This window comes from Pelodiscus sinensis, chromosome 4 (genome assembly GCF_052426305.1).
Source record: "Pelodiscus sinensis isolate ZL-2025 chromosome 4, ASM5242630v1, whole genome shotgun sequence".
NCBI classification, from domain to species: domain Eukaryota; kingdom Metazoa; phylum Chordata; order Testudines; family Trionychidae; genus Pelodiscus; species Pelodiscus sinensis.
Genome location: NC_143055.1, coordinates 23,794,877 through 23,821,926, shown reverse-complemented (window position 1 = coordinate 23,821,926; position 27,050 = coordinate 23,794,877). Strand labels below are relative to the sequence as shown.

General features: G+C 43.2%; 1 protein-coding gene across 8 annotated transcripts in view; it reads left to right on the top strand.

Moving 5' to 3' along the window:
- Positions 1 to 27,050, top strand: part of KIAA0232 (KIAA0232 ortholog) — a 93,195-nt gene that overhangs the window by 45,841 nt on the left and 20,304 nt on the right. For 7 of the 8 annotated variants that reach the window (XM_075930774.2, XM_075930772.2, XM_075930769.2 and 4 more), the window contains 3 exons: positions 7,136 to 7,202; positions 10,752 to 10,833; positions 15,253 to 18,541. In XM_075930774.2, the coding sequence (XP_075786889.1) occupies positions 7,136 to 7,202; positions 10,752 to 10,833; positions 15,253 to 18,541 (3,438 nt within the window). The remainder of the gene's footprint in view (positions 1 to 7,135; positions 7,203 to 10,751; positions 10,834 to 15,252; positions 18,542 to 27,050) is intronic. The other variant, XM_089777796.1, reaches the window with a different exon arrangement.

Genomic DNA, 27,050 nt, shown 5'->3' with positions numbered 1-27,050 from the left:
GCTAGCTAAGTAAAAAATATATGTACAATATATCTAAAGTAATTCTTAAAAATGTCATTTATAATATCTAGTTCTGAATTGTTCAGATTTTTCAATGTGGGTAGCCATTTCACTGGTATGTCATAGAAGGTAAGCCCAGTCAGCTGGCCCATGTATAAATAGTACCATTTGGAAGAAGTAGGCAGTAAATATTTAACAGATCCACTGAAAAGATGCTAAATAGCCATATGTTCATGCTACCCTCAGTTCTGTAGACTAGAAATTTGGTGAAATAATCATGAGATGTGACCATCACAACAGCAGAAACTCTGGGAAAACATGCTTAAATCTGCTGGAGAGTAACTATTTCTGTAACACACTTTCAGATAAACTTTAGAGTGAGTCTGTTGGCCCTGATGTACAGATGCTGAAGGTACAGCTAATCTTTAGGATCCCAATGATACTCAGTCCCTTGAAATTCCTGGCTAAAGCTGTAAAGATACAAAATCTCATCCCCCCTGCCTACAGATATAGCACTGATACTTGCATTTTAATGGGCTGGAACTTGGTATAGATAACTGTTGATAGACTAGTTTTGTCTTCATTGGTTAAAATTGGTTAAATCAGCATTTAAAAAAAACAACAACAAAGTATTCCCAAAGGAGTATATTTGTGGACTTATTTTTTTTCAAAGCAAATCTGCTGTATCGATTAAAGACCATTATTTTTAAAGTGTGCAAAACTCTTTTCTCTTTAGAGAATGGCTTTTCCTTTGAATTCAAACCTCTTACCTTACGTGCTTGAGGATTGTGGCTTCAAGATTTATCTTACTCCTTGGTTAACTAAAAGAGCTGTGTTGATTTGTTCTGGATAAAGCTCTATTTTGTAAGCAAGAGGCAAGTAGATTGGAGAAAAGTCACACTGCTTTTGTTTTTCTGACTGTGGGCAAATTCAGAGGCTTAATTTATCTGTTAACAACCCCAAACTAATAATCTGTCACTTATCCTTATATGAGCCAGTCTACCCATCAACCAGTGGGCAGAGTGCCAAAAAGTAAAACCTTTGATGGATTGAGATAGGAGTAAAAAGAGGAGGGGTGGGATTAAGTGGATCTTGTAAGGCACTAGACGAAAGAGAGAAAATAAAGAGATTGATTTGATGGGAAGGGAAAAACTAAAAATACAAATTTTAGAAGTGGTGGATTAGAAACCCTACCATGAGATTTTGAAGTAGAAGAATAGAGGGACTATTATTGGAAGTAGATTTAGCTGAAATAAACTCGATATTTCACCCGAAGATAGAAATCATGAGTTAACCACTTTGTTGCAAATGCTATTGTAATAAAGTTCTGTGTATTTGATGTTGGGATACTTAAAATAATCACAAACCAATATAAATATTGCAGTCTAAAAACTAAGAAAAGCAAGGCACTTCAGGTTTGGATAATTTGTAATGTTTTAAATTCATATAATTCAATATCCTACTGAGACAAACAGATGCTAGCTGGTTACCTAACATTTCTTGACGCTTGGGGTGAAATGACTAAAATCCTAAAAAAAAAAAAAACCCACAACCCCAGAAAATTACTTTTATATAGTATTGTTTTGTTAAATAAATCTCACAGGCAGCAAGAGAATATTAAAGCATTTTTAGCATTGCTTGTGAGTTGTTACATTGCTAATCTGCAGCCTGTTCTACACAGTGCAGTAAGAAGGTGAATAAATGATCTCTAGAGGCTTGACATTCTGCACTGTAGGCTTTTTTAACCTAGTGCTAGCTACATAGGAAGGCTGTGCATAACAGCATGCAGTATGTCAGCTGATTTAAGTATTAGTTTTGTGATGCAGGAGGAAACTGTTTGATTTCAAAACTTTTTCACTTCTTCAGCATAATGGTAAGCAGATTATCTTTTTCTTTCATATATTTGTGTTAGGTTAGTGTGGAAATTTTAAACTTCTTAGCCTTTATAAAGTTGTCACAGGTTATTTTTCATTTAGTCAGACTTGGGAGCAAAGTGAAAAGAAGACCAGCTCTTTCTATGTAACTTAAAAAAACAAACAAACAAAAAAAGACAAACAAGCGTGTATATACTGACAGCCACTACAGCCAGGCAAGTTATATGTAATGTGCTATTCTGTTCTACTTTTTAAAATAGTAGGTAGTTTATAGATACTGGAGTCATATCCTAATGTTCAATATTGCTGAATCATCTTGAGTTAAGTATATGCTGTGACATTTTATATTTAGCACTTTCAACACTCCAGTTCTAGTTAAATTGGTTCGAAAATTGCTTATTTTAACTTCAAATAATTAAACTTAGAAATTAAAGAGCACAAGCCATTATTTCAGTATGATTTTTAAAATTAGCATTATTATTTCAGAAAGGAAAAGCTCTTTTTATTGTACAGTTTGGTCCTTTTTTCATAAAATGTCACGGTATATGAATACAGGTTGGGCCTCCCTTGTCCACCCTTGGGACCTGACCCATCCTGACTGAGTGAATTTGCTGGATTCAAGGAGGTCCCCTGCCACTTGGCCTCCCAAGTTGCTCCCCCTCTGCTCCAGCCCCATTGCCACTGGGCTCCAGCCTGCAGGGTTTGGACTTGGGCTTCGGCCTGCTGGAGCTCCCCAGGATGGTGCTAGCTGCCCTGCTTCTGCTGTGCTCCCCTGGAGACGAGGCTTGCCGGATGCTCTGCTTTTGCCACTCACTGGTCCGCATCTGCTCCATCCAGCCAGGACATCCCAGGGGACAGAGCTCCTCAGCCTCTGTGGCCCTGCTTCTCCCCTGCCCAGCCAGGGATCCTGCCAGGGATCCTGCCAGGGATGGGGCTCACCGATACCACTGATGCCCTGCCTGGCCAGGCCTCCCTAGGGTTAGAGCTTCCCAGCTGTGCGGCTTCTCTTCTCCCAAGTCCAATGAGGGCTCCCAGGGATGGTGTTTGCACTCCCAGGTACCAGTGCTCTTTGATCCAAAAACATCTGTGGTCCTGGTGGACCACAGATGTTGCCGGGCCAGAGAATCCTGGATTTCGGAGGTTCAGTCTATATTATCGTATGTTAGCATTCCTGCCAGTTTCTTTCCTGAGAAATAAAGGTGTGTTAGTGTGTGCAAATCTTTTTTTAAAAAATGCATTGCACCAACATGGTAATGCAGGCAAATCTACCTCTCTTGCATCAGTTTCTTCACTTGTTGACCTCTTTGCTGTGTGTGTTACATTTGGAGAAAAAAGTTACATCACATTAACACATACACAAAGTTAGAAAGATTTTCGAGTCCAATTGAGAAGCAAATAGGGTTGCCAGGTGTCCGGTATTGAACTGGATAGTCTGGTATTTTCACCTCCTGTCTGGTTAAAAAAATTCAGAAAATACTGGACATTTTAGGTGTCTGGTATTTTCTGATTTTTTTTTTCCTGGCAAAGAAGCGAAAATCCCGGGTGCTTACCAGGTTCCGCAGAGGAGCTGTCCAGCCTGGTGCAGGGAGGGAAGATGGTGAACTGCAGCCAGCAGCCTATTAGGGCCAAAAGCCTCAAAAGTGTTTCTTAAAAGGGGACACGCTGTTTTTAAAAATGTATTTATTTATTTTGCCTAACGCTTGGGGTCCTTTTTTTTTCTTCTCTTTTTTTCTTCTTGTTTGGCATTTTTTCAGAAACCATATGGCAACCCTAGAAGCAAAGTTGTGGTGGTATCTCTGACCAGTGTAGGTTTGTCTAAGTTACAGTAACTTCAAGGACTGAGAGGACTGAACATCGGAGTTTTAATGGGAAAATCAACCTAATTTTTTTTTTTAAAGAACTGTGACAGTGTAAAGAGGTCTGCTCATATAGCTTCTTATATCTCTCAGTATAGTTTTTTTCCTATTATGACTCCAGCCTTCTCTTTCTGAGTGTGAGTTGCAACACCATAATGTTTCTACACTTCCTCCTCTGGTTTCAAAAGTTTTATAATATTTTGGTTTCTCTTTGTATATTTTTCTACATACACTGACTGCCCTGCACTGCTCTCCTCCAAAAGCTCATTTCAGGCTGTGGCTTTGCATTCTGTGTTGTATTGACTGTGACACACCTTTTATTCTATTGGAATGGTACAGAATACTATTGTATTAGATTGCTGGAAGTATTACTAACATATTGCTCTTCTGATGTTTAACATTGGTAGTACATTGGTAGCTTTCTCTAATGCTAGAACGGCTTTCAGGATTGTGGCACAGAATTGAGAGATAAAAATGAAAAAAGTTGGGTGTGAAAGTAATGGAGAAAAGACAGTTAATAGATAAGAGGCTGGAGATAATGGGAGGCTAACAAAAAAAAAGAGTAATACATGCATGATAAAAGAGCAGACAAAGAAATCACTTACAGAAAAGCTAGTTCAGACATGATTAGAAAGAGCAATAGTTTAGTGCCTGAATTAAAGTAAGAACTTTGGTTGCCTGTCTACTGTATTAGAATCATCAAATGAATTTTCAGGAACCATCTTCACCTTTTTACCATTTTAAATAAATGTCCTTTCTTTTACTCCCCACTATGCTGGGGGACAGTCATCTTCTGAAAAACAGTTTAGGTGAATCCTTCAGTAGAAGAGTTATTCAACTTAAGTATATTCCAGTGATCTACTGATGTGATTTTTACTGTGATATTCAGATTAACTCTAATTCACAATATTAATACATAAAATTATATAACTGATAAACTCACACATACTTTACAGTAAGTTGCATAGTATGATCTTTTCATCTGGAAAAACCTCTTCTCTATGTTTGCATTTATTAACTTGTTTCACTTGATCACATTGACCCTTACTATACACATTTCTTCCTGGGAACAAATGCATAACATTTAACTATTTTCTGGTGCAGGGTAATACATACTTAGCCTGTAAAACATAGAAAATTCATAATTAGCTAGATATGTATACATTGTTTACAGTATTGTTGTAGCTGTCCCAGATATGAGAGAGATAAGGTAGGTGACGTAATATCTTCTATTGGCCCAACTTTTGTTGGTAGATTTGCCCAAATCATGGGAACAGGCACGGATACTAGGATGCCTCTTCAGTATGCTAGCTTCTTAATGGGACACCTGGAGGAGTAATTCCTAGAAGAACACACCAGAAAACCAACAGCCTACATGAGATACTTCAATGATATTTTCATCTTTTGGCCAGAGGATCTAAACTCCCTCATGGATTTCCACCACAACTTGAACCACCATCATCCTCATTCATCACATTTTCTATAGAACGCTCCCACAAAAATTCAAGTACCTGGATGTCACAATCAGCTTCAACAATGAAACATATCATATATCATCAAAGCCATATTTATTGGGAACCACATCATGGAAGAAATCTTTCCCAAACCCACTCTTTTTGGCCATCAAACAACCTCCTCAGCTTTGCTAAGCTCATGGCCAAAAGCAGGCTTCCCACATACAAATCAGTGGTGCCAGACAGAGTTTGAATACCTTTTCATGGTGCTCAGAACCCATCCAAGTCCTGCCCTGCCTCACTTCCCTTTAATCCAGTATCTATTTTTAAAATAACGTAGCAATGGAGTATAAACAGTAAGCATTTCATTTTCCCTAGATGGCACAATGTTGGTGGGGATGAGGGCTCTTGGCTATGGGAAGGGGCTCAGGGTTAGGGCAGAAGATTTTAGTGCAGGAGATGAGGGTTGTAGCTGGGAGTGCAGGCTCTCTGAGGTGGGGCTGGAGATGAGGAGTTTGGGGTTTGCCCCGAGTTCTGGGGGAGAGCACCCTTCCCTCCTCAGTAGGACACTCACCTTGCACCATGGTCATTACGTGTGCCCCTCTCAAGTTTGGTGGGTGTGTTACATTTCCCTGGAGCAAGAAATCCTCATCCAAAACCCAAGAGGGACAAGAGTTCAGAGGAAAACTCGACAGTCAACACACTTATCCCCACCCTCAACTCTAGAGACTATGGATGGGGTGGGGAGGGAGAAACTTCACCTGCATCCCAGGAAAAGCCCTAAAAGGAGCTGCTCATATGGAGTTGGTGCAGCTGGAAGTCCTGCTGGGGAGTGCTGGCCATAGGGCAGCAGGAGGCTGCATTGCAGACAGGGACATCACTGGGGAAAGAAATTGGTCAGTGGGAGGAGAAGGGGAAGGGATGAAGTTGTTTGCAGCAGGGAGATGGAAAACACCCTGAGTTTCTCCCCTCAAAGTAGAACTATTTGGGGTCGGGAAGGAATTTTCCTCCAGGGTCGACTGGCTGAGGCCCTGGAGGTTTTTCGCCTTTCTCTGTAGCATGGGGCACGGATGACTTACTGGAGGATTCTCTGCATCTTGGGGTCTTTAAACCATAATTTGAGGACTTGAGTTTCTGAGATATAGGTGAGAGGATTATTCCAGGAGTGGGTGGGTGAGATTCTGTGGCCTGCATTGTGCAGGGGGTCAGACTAGATGATCATAATGGTCCCTTCTGACCTTAAAGTCTGAGTCTATCACAGGCCCATATAACTAGATGCCAGATCCTAACAGAACAAATGGAAGACCTGCACTCCTCTCTCCACTGTTGTGGTGACCAAGACACCACCTCCCCCCCTCCCCCATTACACCTTTCAAGACCCATAGGTCCTTCACATGCCTGTCACAGCATTTGGTGTACCTCATCCAGTCCACTAAACGAATCAGGTAGGGGGGGAGGGGTGTGTGTGTTGTGAGAGAGAGAGAGCGAGATATATGCTGGATCACCTGTGGATGAGCATGTTTCATAAAACAATCTCTTGGTATCTGACCTTACTTCTCTTCTTCAAAGAAGCTTGTACATCCTCTTCAGAAGTTGAGCCTGGGAGCAATTCGAAGCTCTGCTGGACACTAAAAACCATAGACTTAATAGGCACTGGTTTTGATTTTGTGACTTGTAAAACATTGTACTACCTGCTATCTCTTTTTTTGCTCGCTTATCTTAAGCAATCTTAATGGTTTGTCTCAGCTTGTATTCAATTTGGACTTTCTAATTACCTTCCTTAGACTTAAAAGAGCTTCATGAAGCCTGCAAACTTGTCTTTTCTACCAACAGAAGTTCTGATAAGAGAGATTACCTTGCCTATTTTGTGTCTTAAATATTTATACTGCATTCATAATTTGTGATACATATTCTTTTTAGTAATTTGCACTTCTGTTTTTTTGTTGTACAGAGCTCTGGGATCGAAACTTTAGTGGAGGAGCTTTGCTCTAGACTGAAAGACCTTCAGAGTAAGCAAGGTGAGAAGTATACTGAGGTCCAAGAACATTTGCAAAGTCCTATCATTCAGGGAATTTCAGGTTCAGATGTTCTGGTCTTATTACTCTGCTTCTTTTAAATAGGGTGAACAGTTGAAAAATAAAATTAATAATCTCATATCTATTTTCAGGTAAAAGAACATACAGGTATCTTCAAATGGCACATTTTAAATGAATAGATAAACTTTTGTGTGCGTGTTAGTCATATCCACTTGCTTTGATCATTTTTTTTTATTCCTGGTTACATTAGGCTTACCAAAGATAAGATATTGTGAGCTGGATTCTATTTCTTTTTGTAAATTACCACTCACTTACTAAGAATAGATTACTAAATTCCGTTTATGAAACAATCAAATGTATCTCTGAAATCTACCACCATGTAGGTAGTGGTTGATTAGGTGTCAGTCAGGTCATAATTTTAAAGACTACATAGAATGTAACTGAAACTGGCAAGTCTAAGGGGGAGAATCTTTTACTTATATTTGATATAAAAATTGAGACTGTAAAAGTGGAACCTCACAGTGCCACTCTTGCAGATTTGCTTCTCAAATTGCTATTGCTACACTGTTTTCTCTCCATAAACCTCTCTTGTTAGACTTGAGTAGAAATGAATATCAGGTATCTTTAAAGTTCTGCAGTCTTATAATATTCAGGTACGATTTGGAATGACTTCATACTACTGTATGTTAGGGATGTAAAGGGTTAACTAGTTACCTGATAACTATCACCCTTACAGGTAAGTGGATAGCAGTCCCCCGCCTGCAACGCTGTGGGCTCGGACAGGCTGGAGCGACTTCCCCGTCTGTGGGGATCCCGGTTAACTAGTTAAACTGGTTAAATTTAACTTTTTAAATGAGGTTTTACATCCCTATTTTATATAAAATACAGTTGTACAGTCTACAACCAAATTTCAGAGTAGCTGAGCATTCATCTAACTGCAGAGCAGCAGATTTTGACAAATTCAATAGCAGTAGAAATTGTCAAGTTAAAATCAAATGTCTTGCACATTCATGAGAAATAGAAATAACAAATTAAAAAGTGTGTACTTCTTCCTTTCTTAAGTAAGATTTCTCTCTTTGAAACTCAAAATAAACCTCCCCCAAGAAATTGAACTTTAGTAGCCTTGTTTCGTTGTACAGACAAAAGCTTCAGTGGCAATACTTGTAAACTGCCAGCCTTTTTAAAAAAAAAAAAATTAAAAATAAAAAGTTAAAATGAAGTACATTCAGTTTTCTTTTTGATTAGTTATTTTTTCTACACTTACATATTCAACCCTAATTTACATCTTAAACTGTTACATTCTTTTGCTTCAGTTTTTCAGAAGAAAAAAATCTAACTGTTCTAAACCTGATATCAGATGTTATCAGTCGTGCTCTTTGGATTTCAATGTTAATAAAACCATCCTATGTATCACTGTGAGCACCCAGGATAAGAACAACTCTTTAACCATGAAAAGGAGCGCACATTCAGCCCACACTGAAAGTTCTTCAGGTTGCTTTTCAGTAACCATTTGAAGTTGCCTCTGGTTTTTTTTTTTTTTTTTTTTTTTTTTTTTTTTTTTTTTATATAAATCATTTATTTTGGTAAGAGTAAAGTATATACATAAACTGCATTTTTATATCTTGTATATTTTCATAGGAAAATTAACAAATCTATATTTTGCACAGCATCCATAACTGAAATCCCCCCTCTGCACTTCTCCCCCCCCGCCCCCCCCAAAAATAATTACATTCATTGCTCAGTACTTCAGTTTTTTCCCCATTGAAATAAATGCGTAGTTAGATGCCAAAATCAATAGCAAGTCTATGTTAAATGGACAATTAATTTTGTATTTTACTTGTAAAACTTCCAACAGAGTGTAAGGGCATTGACAAACTAAGTACGATATAAAGTTAAATTGGACAAGAGTGTAGATAGGTCATGTATAGTCCACACTTGCAATGTGTTCACCTTTAGTGAAATTCGAGGCTTAATGAGTTGTACAGGCAGTCCCCGGGTTACGTACAAGATAGGGACTGCAGGTTTGTTCTTAAGTTGAATTTGTATGTAAGTCGGAACTGGCGTCCAGATTCAGCCTCTGCTGAAACTGACCAGCGGCTGACTACAGGAAGCCCAAGGCAGAGTTGCTTTGCCCTGGGCTTCCTGGAATCAGCCGCTGATCAGTTTCAACAGCGGCTGAATTTGGACGCCTGGGACAGAGCAGCTGGGGCGCTGCTGGGTAGGTCCCCGCAGCGCTGCCGCACCTCAGCGCTGTGGGAACCAACCCGGCAGCACCCCAGCTGCTCTACCCCAGGTGTCCCCAAGTCAGCTGCTGCTGAAACTGATCAGCGGCTGATTCCAGGAAGCCGGGGCAGAGCAACTCTGCCTCCGGCTTCCTGAAGTCAGCCGCTGGTCAGTTTCAGCAGCGGCTGACGTGGGGATGCCTGGGGCAGAGCAGCTGGGGTGCTACTGGGTTGGTCCAGTAGCGCCAAGGAGTGGCGCTGCGGGACCAACCCGGCAGCGCCCCAGTTGCTCTACCCCAGGCGTCGTTGGCGAGAAAAACCTGGTCTGCTGGGGAGCGCACTAGCTGCCCGCCCCCCCCCCCCCAGCAGACCAGGGAGATGCGGATGGCGGGACCGCCAAGACGCGCCGCGGTCCTGCCTGCATCCTCCGCGGCTTTGCTCCACGTCTCCCTGGTCTGCTGGGGGGGGGGGAGGGGGCTCCCCCCAGCAGACCAGGGAGATGCGGAGCAGCTTTTCTCGCCCCGGAGGACGCGGGCGGCGGGACCGCGGCGCATCTGGGCGTCCTGCCGCTCCCGTCCTCCGGGGCGAGAAAAGCCCCGTTCGTAACTGCGGATCCGACATTAGTCAGATCCGCGTAACTCGGGCACTGCCTGTATTTTAGAAACTCTCAATCTTAGGTTACACTTACAATAATTTGTATGCATGAAACTTCCAAGATCACAATTTTTCTTGCTAAGTAGTAATAGCTTGTACACACAACCTGTAGGCCACGTGTGGCCCACGGCCCGTTTGTTTGCGGACTGTTTGTTTCCAGTTTGGGTTTACGCAGAGCTCAACACACGGCCCGCGGCTGGTACCCTTTGAACATGGCCTCCACTGGGAACATGCTCCACAATGGCGAGGTGTCTCCCAGGTGGGGTGAACATTGAAAGATGCAAGTGGACAGGTGGGCTGGAACAGATGGGTACAGAGTATTGGCGTTTCTAGCCCCTAAGGAGGAGGTGCTGCGAGCACCGGGGTATTGTGGGAAGTGCTTTATATTCATGCCTGTCAGTGTGAAAAGCTATTTGCATATATGCTTGTATGTATGTGCAACTACACTTAAGTTGCAGCCCCTTGCATGTTCTGTGAGTATCACTGTGGCCCCTAGGGCTTCTAACATTGAGTAGTCCTGCAGTATATTATTGCAGATATCTAACTACTGGTGCATATCCTGTGTGTTCGTTAGGCACTTTTAGTTTATATTTTATAACTTTCTGAATTTCTCTGTGAAACTAAGATAACTTTCTGGCACTTTGTTTCATAACAGAGGAGAAGATTCACAAAAAGTTAGAGGGCTCTTTGTCTCCTGAGACTGATTTATCCCCTACAGCAAAGGATCAAGTGGAAATGTATGTTGTTGTTTTTTAAACTCAAAACTTAACATTTATCTAAATATGTCTTGGAATACAGTTATTTAAAAAGTAAATTGTTTTGTGGCCGTCAGAAATTTAAAGTTATTCCTGAGCACCTTTTAGCACATATGGTGTTCTAGGTGTTTGTTGCAAATGTATCATAAGCTATCAAAGACAACTTTATTTTTGTTGACATTTGTGGAACTGAATATTTGAACTTTAAAGTTCTATTTATTCAGACTTTTTCCAATTTTTATTAAGGGGAATGTGTCAACTTAAAAGTGTTTTCAGTTACTGATCCAACCTTTTTGGTCCCCATGGCAGATTTATGGTGGTATAATAATGGTATCCTATCTTTCTCCCTTTTATTATGGAAGACAACACTATCTGAAAGTATGAAGTCAACTGTAAACCAAGTACTTGCATATATACCAAATGCCCGAGACAGTATCACTGAAATAATAGTTTCACTTTTGACTTCTTTGGAGAAGGAAGTACGATTTTGTTTAATCTTTCAATAAAGAATTGTAAGCAATCTTTCAAATATTGGTATAGCAACAGGAAAAAATGTCAGGCAGAAGTGCCTTTTTTTAACAAGAGAGTGTCAATTTAATGAGGGAGAAATGATTGTACATTAATGTGAAAAATATTTAAAGTAACTTGCATAGTGCATTTTAATGTTCAGATAACTAACCCCAGAACTGTTGATTACAGCATCTGCCAATTTACAGATCTTGTAGAACTGAAGCATGTATTTGAATGGGTAGTATTTCAAATCCCTACAGCATTTCAAATTGGCAGTGTCATGTGGAGCCCAGGGTCAGCTGGGGAGACCGCAGCTGATCCCGAGTTCTGGGGAAATGCTGTGGGATTCTGGGATCAGCAGGGGACTCTTGCACATTTCAAAGCAGAAGCACCCTCGTGGAGCTTCTAATTTTGAAATGCACAAGAGCCTCCACTGGGGCTCTTGTACATTTCAAAGAAGGAATGCAGACCTGCTTATTGAGTAAGTAGTCAATGGAAATTCCTTCAACTATTCAACTAGTAAATTAATTGTTATTCAACATCTTTAAATGTCATCCCTCAGGAATTTTAAAAAATATATAGAGGTAATATATTTCAGTCTGAATTAGTGAAATACAGTAGACTTCCGATAATCCGGCACCTTTGGGACACGGGGGGTGCCGGATTATTGGATATGCTGGAGTATCAGGAAGTACTCCGGCAAGGGGGCTGTGACGGATCTGGGAGGAGATGGGGAGTTGGCGGGGAATGGCGCAGAGTGGGGCGAACCCTCCGCCATTTAGAAGGGAGGCAGGGGAAGCCCTGTGCAGCCGCTGGCAACAGGCCAGCTGGGGCTGCAAGCAGCAGCGGTGACTTGGGGAAGTGGGGGGCAGAGCAGCTGGGGTGCTGCTGGGTTGGTTCCACAGTGCCGCTCAGGTGGGGGGCGGTGCTGCGGGACCAACCCGACAGCACCCCAGCTGCTCTGCCCACAGCTTCCCCAAGTCCGCCGCTGCTGAAACTGACAATCGGAGGACTTGGGGAAGTGGCGGGCAGAGCGGCCCAAGTCCACTACTCGTCAGTTTCAGCTGCAGCAGCGGCAGGCTTAGGGAAGGGCACAGAGCAGAGCAGCTGGGGTGCTGCCGGGCGCCGAGCAGGGGGGTGAGGGGCGGCACTGCGGGACCAACCCGGCAGCACACGAGCTGCTCTGCTCTGCACCGCTTCCTCAAGTCCGCCGCTGGTCAGTTGCAGCAGCAGCGTGGAGTTGGGGAAGCGGCGCGCAGCAGCTCCAATTGTCCAGCTGGCCGGAGCACTTCCGGGTTCCAGTTGGTGCCGGACTAACGGGAGTGCCAGACCACTGGATGCCAGACAATTGGAGTTTTACTGTATATTTTTTCTCAACTGATAAAAGCCCTAGTATAGATAAAGCTGGAGGTATCAATGCCTGTTTTTACCATGTTAATTTAAACCTCAGACTTAATGTGAAATAATCTGTTTCCTTTCTGTACAAACAAATACAAACTATTATCTAAATCGATAATACATTTGATATATGGTTTGTTAGTGGGATGCTATTTTGGGAATGAGGGGCATGGTGATGGATTGAGAAATATGCCTTTGTTACAGTGATTTTTAAGACACTTTTTGGATTCCAAAACTTTGCAATTGATCTAAATGAGATATAGCATAATAAGATTAAAGAACATATAGGAACTTTGGTATTCCTGCTGGTGATGTGGATGTAAGAGATTTTCAGGTAACATATGCTTAGGACTCTGATTTTAAAATTGTATTTGAGTAAGCTGTTTCCAAGTCTTGACAGAGTGCCTTTGACTCAAATGAAAAATATGTTTGAAAAGCTTGCGATGATGGCTAAAACAAGTAGCTTATATAGATATTCTCAGAGTTTGGGGTAACTAGAATGTATATTAAAAGCTTCTCACTGTTATAAGGTATTTAACATAATTTGGTTTTCTTTTAAAAATCTGAACTATTCAGTTATAGAATCCTATAATTGTAGGGCTAGAAGGGACCCCCAAAATTAATCAAATATAGCCCCCTGCACTGTGGCAGGACTAAGTAAACTCAGACCATCTGTGACAGGTGTCTGACTTGTTTTTAAAAGCTTCCAATGATGGGGTTACACAATCTCCCTAGAAAGCCTGTTTCAGTGTTTAAATACTCTTACAGTTAAAATTCTTCCTAATAGCAAACCTAATCTCCTTTGCTGCAGATTAAGCCTATTATTTCTTGGATTACATTCAGTGGACATAGAGAATCGATCCTCTTTGTAATAGCCCCTTAATATATTGGAAGACTGTTATTAAGTTCTTCAGTCTTTTCTCAAAACTAAACATGCATAGGTTTTCCACCTTTGCTCATAGGATAGGTTTTCTAAACCTTTCATTGTTTTTGTTGCTGTCTTCTCAATTTTCCCAATTTGGACACAGTATTCCACCTGGAGTCTCAGAAGCGCCAAATAGAGTGAGACAGTTACCTGCTGTGTTTTTACATGCAATACTTCTCTTAATACACTCTTGAATCATATTTTTCTTTTGTCCATTATATTTGACAACTTACATTCAGTTTGTGGTTCATTATAATTTCCAGATCCTTTCAGTTAATACTACCCTCCTAGCCAGTTCTTCCCAATTTTGTAGTTTTTGCGTCTGATTTTTCCTTCCCAAGGGTGTAGTGAAGTCTTCAATAAAGACTTTACACTTGTCTTTATTGAATTTCACCTTGTTGAATTCAGACTATTCAGAATTCAACATCATTTTGAATTTTAAATCTGTCACCCAAAGTGTTTGCAGTCCATCCTAGTTTGGTATGATTTGCAGATTTTTATAAGTATATTCTCCATTATGCAAGTCATTAATGAAAATATTCAATAGTACTGAACTCAGGATTAACCTCTGTAAGAGAGACTTTAGCAGCTTGATAGCAAACCATTGATACCATTCTTTGCATATGGTCTCAACAAGTTTTGCACCCACCTTCTAGTAATTTCATCTAAATCACATTTCCACAGTTTACTCATGAGAATGTCATGTGGAAATGTATCAAAAGCCTTACTAAAATTAAGGTATATCATATCTATTGATTCCTCCCTACGCACTAGGTCAGTGATCCTATCAAAAGAGGAAATTGTTGCTTGGACATTTGTTCTTGACAAATCCATGCTGTCTGATTCATATAATCCTATTATTCTCCAGGTGCTTATAAATTGGTGGTTGTTGATGTAGGAAATTTCTCATGTAAAATAGATATGTCATTTGGCAATTAATAGATTGGCTTAGATCTTGTGTAGAATATAGTCATGCAGTATTACTAGGGAACCCATACGTTCAAAACAAATTAGAAATTCTATACCTGAACCTTGATGGTTCTGAGCATCCTCCGCTCCCATTGGCTTCAGTAAGAATTGAGTGCTCATCACCTTTTAGGATTGTTTAGTAGATTTTTAAAATACAATTATATTTAAAATATAATAATTTAAACATAATTCTGTGCAAAATTTTAGGTAGTTTTCTGTTGTATCATTCAAATTCAACAAATTATACCTGGTATTTTGGCTCTCTTGGGTTGTAGAAGCTTCTCGGCCTTTTGGCTAAGATCAAGTGTAAACATGCTCTCGGAGCGCGACCCGCGGAAAGGTAGGGGTCGGGTCAGTAGGCTGTATTGGCGTCATAACGGTTCCCAAGTCAGTACCCTGACATACGCGGGGCGTTTCGCCTGACTGCCCGACGCTCGGCCCTTGCCTGGAAGCCTCGCATATGCTCCAGATCAATTAATATTCTAGTGATTATAAAGTGGAAGAACCTGAAAAAAAGAAAAATTGGCAATTAAGTATTTCATAAATGCCTGTAGAAGTTCTAAAAACTGAATTGTAATTCACATTTCTTTTTCTTTCAGGTATTATGAAGCATTTCCTCCTCTTTCTGAGAAGCCAATTTGCCTGCAAGAAATTATGTCTGTATGGAATAAATCCAAGGTTTGCTCTTACTCTAGCTCCTCATCTTCATCCACTGCTCCACCAACTAGCACCGATACATCCTCTCCAAAGGATTGCAATAGTGAAAGTGAAGTAACTAAAGAGAGAAGTAACAAAGCATCTGCCGCTGTACAAGAAAGAACCCAGCAGAAAAAAAGTAAAACTGAGAGAGAGAACAAGTTCAGTAATGGCACTATTGAAGATAAGCCTGCTTTATATAAAAAGCAAGTCCGACACAAATCTGAGGGAAAGATGCGTCCTCGCTCCTGGTCATCTGGTTCCAGTGAAGCAGGTTCAAGTTCAAGTGGAAATCAAGATGAATTAAAGGCATCAGTGAAATGTATTAAAGTAAGACATAAAACAAGGGAGGTTCGAAATAAAAAGGGGCGGAATGGGCAAAGTAGGCTTTCAGTGAAAACTGCTGAAAAGACTGAAAGAAAAATCCAGAGTGGAAGTAGCAGCAGCAGTGGGTCAATCAAACAGTTGTGTAAAAGGAGTAAAAGACCATTAAAAGAAATTGGAAGGAAAGAAGCTGGCAGTAATGATGGAAAAGATGTGTATTTAAACAACAGAAATGAAAAGGAATATAAGGAAGAACCTTTGTGGTATACTGAGCCTATTACAGAATACTTTGTTCCTCTGAGCAGAAAAAGTAAGCTTGAGACTACATACCGCAACAGACAAGATACATGTAATATAACATCAGAGGCTGTAGAAGAATTGTCTGAATCAGTGCATGGTCTTTGTATTAGCAACAATAATATTCATAAAACATACCTCGCAGCAGGTACTTTTATTGATGGTCACTTTGTAGAAATGCCTGCTGTTCTAAATGAGGACATTGACCTCACTGGGACCTCAATATGTTCTCAACCAGAGGACGACAAATATTTGGATGATGTTCATCTGTCAGAACTAACACACTTCTATGAAGTGGATATTGATCAATCCATGTTGGATCCTGGTGCCTCAGATAAATTGCAAGGAGAAAGTCGGATTTTGAATATGATTCGACAAAGTAAAGAGAGAACTGATTTTGAGGCAGAATGTTGCATAGTGTTAGATGGAATGGAGTTGCAAGGGGAAAGTGCAATATGGACAGATTCAACCAGCTCTGTTGGTGCTGAAGGGTGGTTCTTGCAAGATCTTAGTAATTTAGCTCAATTTTGGGAGTGCTGTTCATCTTCTAGCTCTGGTGATGCAGATGGGGAGAGTTTTGGAGCAGATTCTCCTGTTAGACTCTCCCCTATCTTAGACAGCACAATGCTTAATTCACACATGCTTGCTGGCAATCAAGAGCTCTTTTCAGATATTAATGAAGGGTCTGGTATAAACTCTTGTTTTTCAGTGTTTGAAGTGCAATGCAGTAATTCTGTTTTACCATTTTCTTTTGAAACACTCAGTTTGGGAAATGAAAATGCAGATTCTAGTAGCAGTGCTAATATGCTTGGAAAGACACAGTCTAGATTGCTAATATGGACCAAAAATAGTGCCTTTGATGAAAATGAACACTGTTCCAATCTTTCAACAAGAACTTGTAGTCCATGGTCACACTCAGAAGAAACACGTTCAGACAATGAAACTTTAAATATTCCATTTGAAGAATCCACACAATTTAATGCAGAAGATATTAATTATGTAGTTCCTAGGGTGTCTTCAAGTTACGTAGATGAAGAAATTCTAGATTTTTTTCAAGAAGAAACCTGCCAGCAACAAGCTAGAACTTTAGGAGAAATATCCACTTTGGTTTTCAAAAAAAAATCTAAACTAGAATCTGTCTGTGGTATTCAGCTAGAGCAAAAAGCAGAAGGTAAAGATTATGAAACTACACAAGTGTGTAGTGAAAGCAGCCCACATGGAGATGGCTATAGCTCAGGGGTTATTAAAGATATTTGGACAAACATGACAGACAGAAATTCTGCAGCAATGATAGAAATAGAAGGAATAGAAGATGAATTGTTTTCAACTGATGTAAATGACTACTGCTGCTGTTTAGATACTGAAGCAAAAGTTGAAGCCCTCCAGGAACCCAATAAGGCAGTGCAGCGATCAGAGTATCATCTTTGGGAAGGTCAAAAAGAGAACTTGGAGAAGAGAGTGTTTGTTGCAAATGATTTATCAGAAATAGATGGTGGTGATTATACTACACCATCAAAACCTTGGGACATAAACCAGGATAAAGAAAACTCATTTATACATGGTGGTGTGTATGGAGAGCTCAAAACATTTAACAGTGATGGAGAATGGGCACTGGTGCCCCCCAGTCATACAAAAGGAAGCTTATTACAGTGTGCAGCTTCTGATGTTGTGACAATAGCTGGTACAGATGTCTTCATGACACCAGGAAACAGCTTTGCTCCTGGCCATAGGCAGTTATGGAGGCCATTCGTATCATTTGAACAGAATGAGCAATCAAAAAGTGGAGATAATGGATTGAATAAGGGGTTTTCATTTATCTTCCATGAAGACTTATTGGGAGCGTGTGGTAACTTTCAAGTTGAAGAACCTGGACTTGAATATTCATTCTCTTCCTTTGACCTGAACAATCCATTTTCACAAGTTCTTCACGTAGAGTGTTCATTTGAACCAGAAGGAATTGCATCTTTCAGCCCTAGTTTTAAACCCAAATCAATTCTGTGCTCTGATTCAGACAGTGAAGTTTTTCATCCCAGGATATGTGGTGTTGACAGGACACAGTACAGGGCTATACGGATTTCTCCTAGAACTCATTTTCGCCCAATTTCTGCATCCGAGCTTTCTCCAGGGGGTGGAAGTGAGTCAGAATTTGAGTCAGAAAAAGATGAGGGAAATATTCCAGCCCCTTCTCAAGTAGATGTGTTCGAAGATCCACAAGCAGATCTTAAACCACTAGAAGAAGATGCAGAAAAAGAAGGGCATTATTATGGAAAATCAGAGCTTGAATCTGGAAAATTCCTTCCCAGATTAAAGAAGTCTGGAATGGAAAAAAGTGCGCAAACATCACTAGATTCCCAGGAAGAATCATCTGGAATGTTGTCAGTAAGCAACCAAAATCCCTGTTTAGAGTGCAGTATGAAAGAATCTCTAGAGAAGAGGGATATGGAAAACTCCAAAATAAACTGCAGAATAGTGGAGCAACATGAAGAAATTAACAGATTTTGCAGTTGCAAAGCAGATTGCCATTTCCCTACATATGAGGATAATCCTGTTTCTTCAGGAGAGCTAGAAGAGGTATGTGTAGATGTAAGATTATTGGATTTGCAGTTAGCAACAATCAATAGAGATCTTGTGCAACATCAGTTCTGGTAATATGGTAGTTCAGTTTAATGGATGAGATCTAATTCTTGGTTAAGAGAGTTAATGATCTAATGGTACAGATTGAACCTCTCTAGTCCAGCACACTCTGGTCTGGCATGATGTTAGTAAGCCAGATGTCCACTAAGCATGGGTGTGGCCAAGTTTCCCATGGTCCCAAAATGTTTGTTTACAGCCACCAGTTCTGATTTTCAGTGTTCTATGCTGCTGTACAGCTCCAGTCTATCCATAAATGTCTTCTGAGTGCCCAGTAAGCAGTGGAAGTGTTGCTGCTAGACAGTGACCTCCCATGGTTGAACAAATTCTCAGGGTCCGCACCAGTCAGGTGCCAAGGTGCCAGATTAGAGAGGGTCAATGCCAATGCCCCAATTCCCGACTCCATCACCCCAAGTTTGTAGCGTCGGTTACTAAAGTCAGGTTGGGCCAAGGGGAGTAAAACAGAAGCCCTTGGCACGCATTGAGGGCCATCCACGCTGAAGGACATCTGTTACCAACGGGACGGTTAGCACTCTGTCCAGCTGATTCCCAGCTTGCACCCAGGCCCAGATGCTTTGTCTCTGCTTTGTCTTTGCCCTGTCGGCTCTTAATATATTTAAAAATCAGAAGCACAGTGGAGGCGGGAAGGGGAGAGCATCACGAGCTGGGACAGCTGATTGAGTGAGCCAAGTCCCCCCTGCTGCACTCTAGCCTTTTTAGATTTAAGAGGCAGGCCAATAGGCTCTTTTAATACATTTAAAAGGCAGAGCAGCAGCGGGGTTAGCTACCACATCTGGGAGATAACCTTGCTCCAACACCCTTAGGCAGGTCCTGGCCATTGTAACAGGATGGGTCCTCCAGACTCCAAATCATTCGGCACATCTCTCAAAATGGGGCTGGGAGAGGGATGCCCTGGCTGCCAGGGAGTCCAAATGTGCCCCTACAAACTCTGTGATCTGCGTGGGTGACAGGGTGGACTCCTAAAGCTTTAGTAAGAGGCCTAACCAGCTGAACGTGGTTATGGTGAATTCTGCATGAGCCTTGACCACCAATTCAGAGGGCCCCTTGATCAGCCAGTCGTCCAGATAAGAGAAGACCAGGATCCCTTTGTGCCGCAGGAACGCTGCCACCACTGCCATGCACTTTGTAAAGACCCTTGGTGCGACAGACAGACTGAAAGGCAACACTCTGAACTGATATTGGGAACCATCCACTATGAAATGAAGGAACCTTCTGAGAGCCGGAACTATGGCCACATGAAAATAAGCATCCTTCAGATGAAGTACCAGTCTCCCAGATTCAGTGAAGGGATAATTGAGGCCAATACTGAATTTTAACTTTTTCAGGTATCTGTTTAGACCGCATAGGTCTAATATGGAACGTAACTTGCCATTGACTTTATTGGGATAAAGAAGTAACTGGAATAAAACCCTGTTCCCTTGAATGGTAGAGGGACCTCCTCTGCTACCCTTATGTTAAGGAGCATCTGCACTTCCTGTTGTAGGAGTTGCTCATGAGAGGGGGCCATGAAAAGGGATGGGGTGGGGGAATGGAAAGGTGGGTAGCCAGAAGCTGGATAAATACCCCATCTTTACAATGCCTAGAACCCCACCTGTGTGATGTGACACGGGTCCAGGCATAGTAAAAATAGGGCAAGTGGTCCCCAAACATAGGAACAAAATCAAGAGGGAGAAAGGTACATTGCCCTCGGGCATACCTTCAAAAGTTTTTCCTAGGGCCTGGCAATTACTTGGAAGACTGGGCCTGGTTATTAGCGACCCCACTCCCACGACTAACAGTTGGGGAGATGACGGTGACTTCACCTGCTACCTCTTCTATTCTGCTCCTGTCTCTGATAGGGAGGATTGTATCTGGGTAGCAGAGTAGGATTGAAATGCATTCACTGAGGCATAGGTGTGTGCAGGCCGAAGGACTTTAATGTAGCCCTTGTGTCCGTTAAACTATGAAGCCTAGAATCTCTTCCACAAACAAGTCTGAACCATCAAAAGGAAGGTCCTGCATCATATTCTGGACCTCTGAAGGTACTCCAGAGACTGAAGCCAGGTGTTGTGCCTCATAACTATGCCTGTAGACATAGAACGGACTGCAGAGTCTGCAGTGTTGAGGGCTGCCTAGAGGAAGGTATGGGAAATTACTTTCCCCTCTTTTGAGGGCCACAAACTCAGACCTAGAGTCTGGCGGGCAGAGTTGATTTAAATTTGTCCATGGTCATCCATGTATTGTAATTGTAGCGAGCTAACACTGCTGGTTGGTTAGCCACGTTTAAGTGGAGGCTACCTGATGAGTAAATTCCTCTCCAACAGGTCCAGTCTCTTAGAGACCTTGAACTTGGGAGTGGGACGCTGATGTGCTTGGCGCTCCTTAGCATTAGCTGCATCCACCACCAGGGTGCAATTCTATAAGTAAGTACTCATACCCTTTAGAGGGGGCAAAGTGCCTACGCTCAACTTGTTTAGCAGTTGGAAGGATAGAAGCTGGAGTCTGCCAGAGGATTTTCATGGTGGAGGAAATTGTCTTGAATAAACAGTGTGACCCTGCACACCTCCCTCCTCCAAGGACAAAATTTCCACCCTGGGATCTGCATCCTCCACCATTACCTCTACTTGCAGACCCAAACTGGGTAATGCGCTTCAACAGCTTTTGATGTGCCCTATTGTCCATAGGGGGTAGCAATGTCGCCAACCCCGCTACTGCCTCGTCCAGTGACAACAAGGACGAGGAATCCCGCAGCTCCCCTTCTTCCTGCTCAACATCTGGGACTGTTACTGGTACTGTAGGCACATGTCCATGGTCACTGTCACCAAGATGCTGAGACATGGGCAGCACTGGGCGCAGACACTCCTGGAGCCTCGTGCCGGTGGTCCTCCCCGGAACAGGAAGCTAACACCTGCCCCGACTGCAGGCTCAGTATCGAACAGGACTGGACTGGTGCCCTGAACAGCTGTATAGCAGGTATCTGAGACCCCAGTGTGGTTTGCTGGGGTCTCTATAGTGGGGTCTCTCCTAAAGGCTACTGAGGGAGTGCCCCTGCTGACAGAGGCCATTGAGATGGATCTTGAATAATTCACTTGTGTCTAGTAATAGGTCAAGGAGTCCAGAAAGGCCATTGAGGAAGCCATTGCAAGGGCAGCTCCTACTTCTCTGGTTGACCCTGTGTTGAATATTGCTGCCTTTTGGACCACCGGCCTTCTGGTTCAGACTATGGCGTGGATGTGGCATGCGGGGATCAAGGGCAAGTGGTATCGCGTCACATGGGCAGCCTCTGTGAAAATGTGAGGTCACCAGGAGGACTTCACCTTGTATAGGAACCCTCCTGGCACCGGTGCTGAAGTGAGCAGTCTCCTCTGAGTGAATGGTGCTGCTTGAGAGGACCCTGCCTTGTACAGGAGCCCTCACCAGGACAGTGCTGAGGTGAACCGTCCTGACTCCGCTAGTGGTGCTGAGGCTAAAGTGACCTTTTTAATATGGGAGGCTTCCCCTTTCATTGTACTGGGCCCAGTATCAGCAACGGTGCCACAGGGACCAGAGAACACTTCCCCAGTGACGCTGATTGGCCCAGTGTTAGCTCAGTCAGGTCCCGGGCTGATTCATACATCTTGGGAGTGAACAGCATGTCCACATCTCCCATTTGACTCTCTCAGAACACGGAGTCCACCTGCACTGGACTCAATGGGACCGGCAGAGGTGCCACAGTAAACGGCGCTGCATGCGTGGGCTGTTTTGAAGGGTGCTCTGACTCCAGATGTGACCCTTTAAGCTTTTTAGTTGTTGAAATGGGGAACCAGACCCTCTCCTGCCCCTGTCTCTCTGCACTGGAGAATGGGATTGGTGCTAGGAACTAGTCTTTCATAGAATCATAGAGCTGGAAGAGACCTCAGGAGGTCATCAAGTGCAGCCCCCTGCCCAAGGCAGGACCAATCCCAACTAAATCAACCCAGCCAGGGCTTTGTCAAGCCGAGACTTAAAAACCTCTAGGGATGGAGATTTCACCACATTCCTAGTAACCCATTCTAGTACTTCACCATCCTCCTAGTGAAATAGTTTTTCCTAATATCTAACCTAGAACTCCTCCCCCACTGTAACTTGAGGCCATTGCTCCTTGTTCTGCCATCTGTCACTTCTGTGAACAGCCTTTCTCCATCCTCTTTGGAACTTCCCTTCAGGAAGTTAAATGCTGCTATCAAATCCCCCCTCACTCTTCTCTTCTGCAGTCTTTGATGAATGTCTGTGCCGGGATGGCTTGTGCAACTCTTTACGCGGAGACAGCATGTTCCGCACCAACAATGGTGCACTGTGCATCAAGGCCGCCAACTCCGGTCCCGTGGCTAATGGTGTTGGATAGGGATCCAGGATAGCCTCCATTAAAAGATTTCAGAATCAAAACTCTTGTCCCTTTCTGTTCTTGAAGTAAAGGCCCTATAGATCTTGCATTTATCTGCTAATTGGACCACTCCCAAACATTTAAGGCAGGAGTCATGTGGATTGTCTTAGGCATAAACTTCATGTACAGTCTGCACTGCTTGAAGTCAGGGAGCTGAGATGTGCCTCGGCCCCCAAGAGGGGTAAAACAACAGGAGTCTCTCCTCTCGCCCCCTGCAACAGACTTAACAGTTAACACTTGAAAGAACTATCTATAATACAAACTAGGGAAATCATGCTTGCCCAAAGCAGAGACGCTGGCTCTGACAATGGTCACTGGCGTAAGAAGGAACTGAGATAGGGAGTGGTCGGTAGGGTGCTATATATCTAGCCATACTGACGCTGACCTGCTAAGGTAAAATCTTTCCAGGGTAAAATCTTCCTGGCAACTGTGTATGTGGCACATACACCTAAATTGGAATGTACATGAGCAATCACTCGAAGAATGGATGTGGAAAAAATCTTTTTAATTTGAACACTTGATACGATATTTTATTAACTGTAATTTGTTCATGTCACAGAGGTGATTATACTTTTCTCACAAAAATGTTGTTTCTAAACACAAATATTATTTAAGCCTGATTATGTATCAAGCAAGGTATTTTTAACACACCTAACAACATGGAAGTTGAGCATACAATAATTGTTTTGTTGACACTGTGCTAGTACTGTTTTTTTTTAAGAATTTTAAATATTTATGTTTGGTGTCCTAAGTGTGAATTCCTATATTAAAATAAAAGTGTAGGAAGACTTGTTTTCCGCATAGCTTTGAGTAAATAAATACAGGAAAATTAAGGATTGATACCAAGGAACAGTTTCCAGAAGAGAACTCACTATGTTGGAGGGATATCTGCTCGATAGGAGATCATCATGTGCGCGCCACAGCTTCCCCTATGCATTTAAGTATCTAGGTGCGGGGATAAGGGTGTCTGATTGTTGTAGAGAGAATGGCTGACACACTGTGTCCTGGCAACTGATGGCCTGGGCCCCTCCTGCAAGGTGCTAACTGAAGGTGTTGGAGAAAAGAGACAAAGGCCAGAGGAGGGGCTGGAGACAGTGTCAGATTGAAGCTGGCTGGGGAAACAGGGAGAGGCCCAGAACTTGGGTTTGGGCTCCCTACCCTGAAAGATGAGGTCTGGAGCCTGGGCCAGGGTCGCTGCAGACTAGAAGAAGGCAGAGGGTGAGTGGTAGAGGAAGGGGCTTGTGCTGAGGGGAGGAGAAGAAAGGGGAAGGCACCAAGGGATAGGGTGCAGGAGAGACAATGAGGGCCAAAGTGGAGACAATGATGAAAAAGGCAGGAGGGGAGGTGTCAGTGGGAGGGGGACAGGGTGATGCTGGGAGAGGAGGGAGTAAGGGCATTGGGAGCTAGAGGGGAGAGGGGTAGGTGCTGGGAGAAAGTTTGAAAGGAGGGGTGGGCATGAGGAAGGCGGGGATGGAGCAAGTCATGTGTGAGGGCACAGGGGCATAAGGGGAATGGGGGCAGAGGGTGGTGAGGGGGTGGACATCGGGGGGGGGAAGAGGGCAAAGGGGACAGGGTATTGAGGGAAGGGGAGGCACCAGGATGGTGCAGGGGTAAGAGAAGGTGCAGGTGCCAGGGGATTCTGGGGGTGAAGCAGTAGGGCAGACACCTGCAGGTGAGGGACCAGCCCCAGAGGAGAGAGACAGGGCAGGTGTGTAGAGGGAGGTGTGAGGAGAGGGGATGAGGAGGGGTAGCTCACATGATCAGAGTAGGGCTACTGGAGGAATGGGCACAGGAGGGAGAGAAGGGCTGTTGGAGGGGGCAGGTCGCAGGAGGGCTGAGGGCAGTGAGAAGGCCAGGAATCAGGACAGCAGGGAAGGGTGAGGAGTTGGGGAGCAGAAGGCATCAGGGGAGCTGATGGAGCAAGGGGAGGAGACACGGCAGCAGAGGGAAAAGGTAGAGGTATATTAGATATTTATTAATAACTTGGGTGCCACAGTGGCACATCCAAACAAGCCACATGAACTCAGTACTGGTGCACAACAAAATTCATTCTGCTCATGAGAGGAAACTCTTAGGCTATGTCTACACTGGTGGCTTCTTGTGTAAGAACATCTTGTGCAAGGGTTCTTGTGCACAAAGTCTTGTGCAAGAACACATCCACACTGCCATGTGCGAGCTGTGCTTTTGCACAAGAGCATCCATGGCAGTGTGGATGCTCTCTTGCGCAAGAAAGCTCTGATGGCCATTTTAGTCATCTGGGTTACTTGTGCAAGAAATCCCTGACGAGCGTCCACGCTGCCTTCTCGCGCAAGAGCTTACACCTGTTAGAAAAGAGCGTAGCTTTTGACCAAGACTTCCTCTCTTACCATGCCGTACTGTAAATTTCCTTGTTCAAGGAAGGGCAGTGTGGATGCTCTGCGAGTTCTTGTGCAAGAATGGCTGTACTTGTACAAGAAGCCACAAGTATAGCCATAGCCTTAGAGGGAACACTTCCCCCAGTCTCTCTGTCCCCAAGTTAGTGTCACACACATTGGGTTAATGCAATTGCAGGATAGTTGCATGAAGGGGGTTTGATGGGGGCAAACTAATCCCTGTTGGTAGGAGGATGGTGGGAAAAGTCCTTTGAGAGGGGGTGACATGACATTTTTTACTTCTGGTCATGTGTCCATCTTGCCCCAAGTGTGTTATGTCCAGAGGCCTGGCTACTGGGGGTCAAGGGACGTGGTTAACAGTGGTCAGGGGTGTGGCTAATGGGGATCAGGGGCCTGGTTAACAGCTGTCAGGGGGTGTGGCTAATAGGGCACCACCAAAAATTATACAAACTTGCCGCCCATGGCTATGTGTGGGATTGACAGAAGTTGGTTCCCTAAAAGATGCTCACACCCAACTTGTCTCTAAGGGTATGTCTACGCTACCCCGCTAGTTCAAACTAGCGGGGGTAATGTAGTCATCCGCAGTTGCAAATGAAGTCCGGCATTTAAAAATGGCGCCGGCCGGCTTCATGCAAATGAAGCCCGGGAAATTCAAATCCCGGGCTTCATTTGCAACTGCGGATGACTACATTACCCCCGCTAGTTCGAACTAGCGGGGTAGTGTAGACATACCCTAATTTACAATTACTGCTGAATCTCATCATAGCAAATGTTTTTCATCATAATCTGATCATGAAGACATTTCTGAGTTCAGTGTTTTGTAGTGTGAGTAGTTCTGTTGATTTCAGTATGATATGCACTCAGGAGTAAGTGTTCTTCAAATACTTGCTCATGTGCATTCCGTGTCAGGTGTGTGCACTTGCCACATGCACCTGTGCTGGAAGCTTTTCCCCCATTGTTATCCATAGAACCAGCTCTAGCACCCTCTGGAGCTGTGCACATTTGCACTGATAGAGGGGATGTTGCTGACTCCCTATCCCTCCTTTCAGTTTTCCCTAGGCCTATAAACAAGTATCTGGCCACAAGGCCAGTGGTCTGTACTCTGACACTTCTGGAATCCATTGGCAGTTCCTCCCTGCTTTGGGGTCCCTGGTATAATGCTCAGGCCCTGGGGGCCTCCAGGTGGTGTTGAGCAGTAATATCCCATCCATCTCTGGAATCAAATGCAGGATCAGTTCAAGGTACCCAAGCACCTACAAAAGTTTTGGACAAGACCACCACAACCGGAAAATGAAATTGGTACCTTCCTCAATTTTGACCTCTTCCTCACCATGGGACCATCTTACTCAACTCCATAGGACTATAAGGCACACCAAGAACTACTTAACCACGCTGCCTCAAACTTTGGCTTCAAAGCATTCGTCCACCAACGAATGCCCCATTCAATATTTTGGCAGCAGCATCTCCATCAAAGGTCACCGTTCCGGTCTCTGAGGAGGTAGTGATATTGTCAAGGCCTTTTTGTTACCGGTCCCCTTTTTCTGTCCCTTATGTCTAAGTATGCTGAGTTAAAAATATATGTCCCTATCAAGGGCTTTGAATATATGTAGTCTTGTCTCTCCCTCAGGTCCATGGTAGTAACAACAGCCAATGCTTAGCAAGTTCTAATCCACTA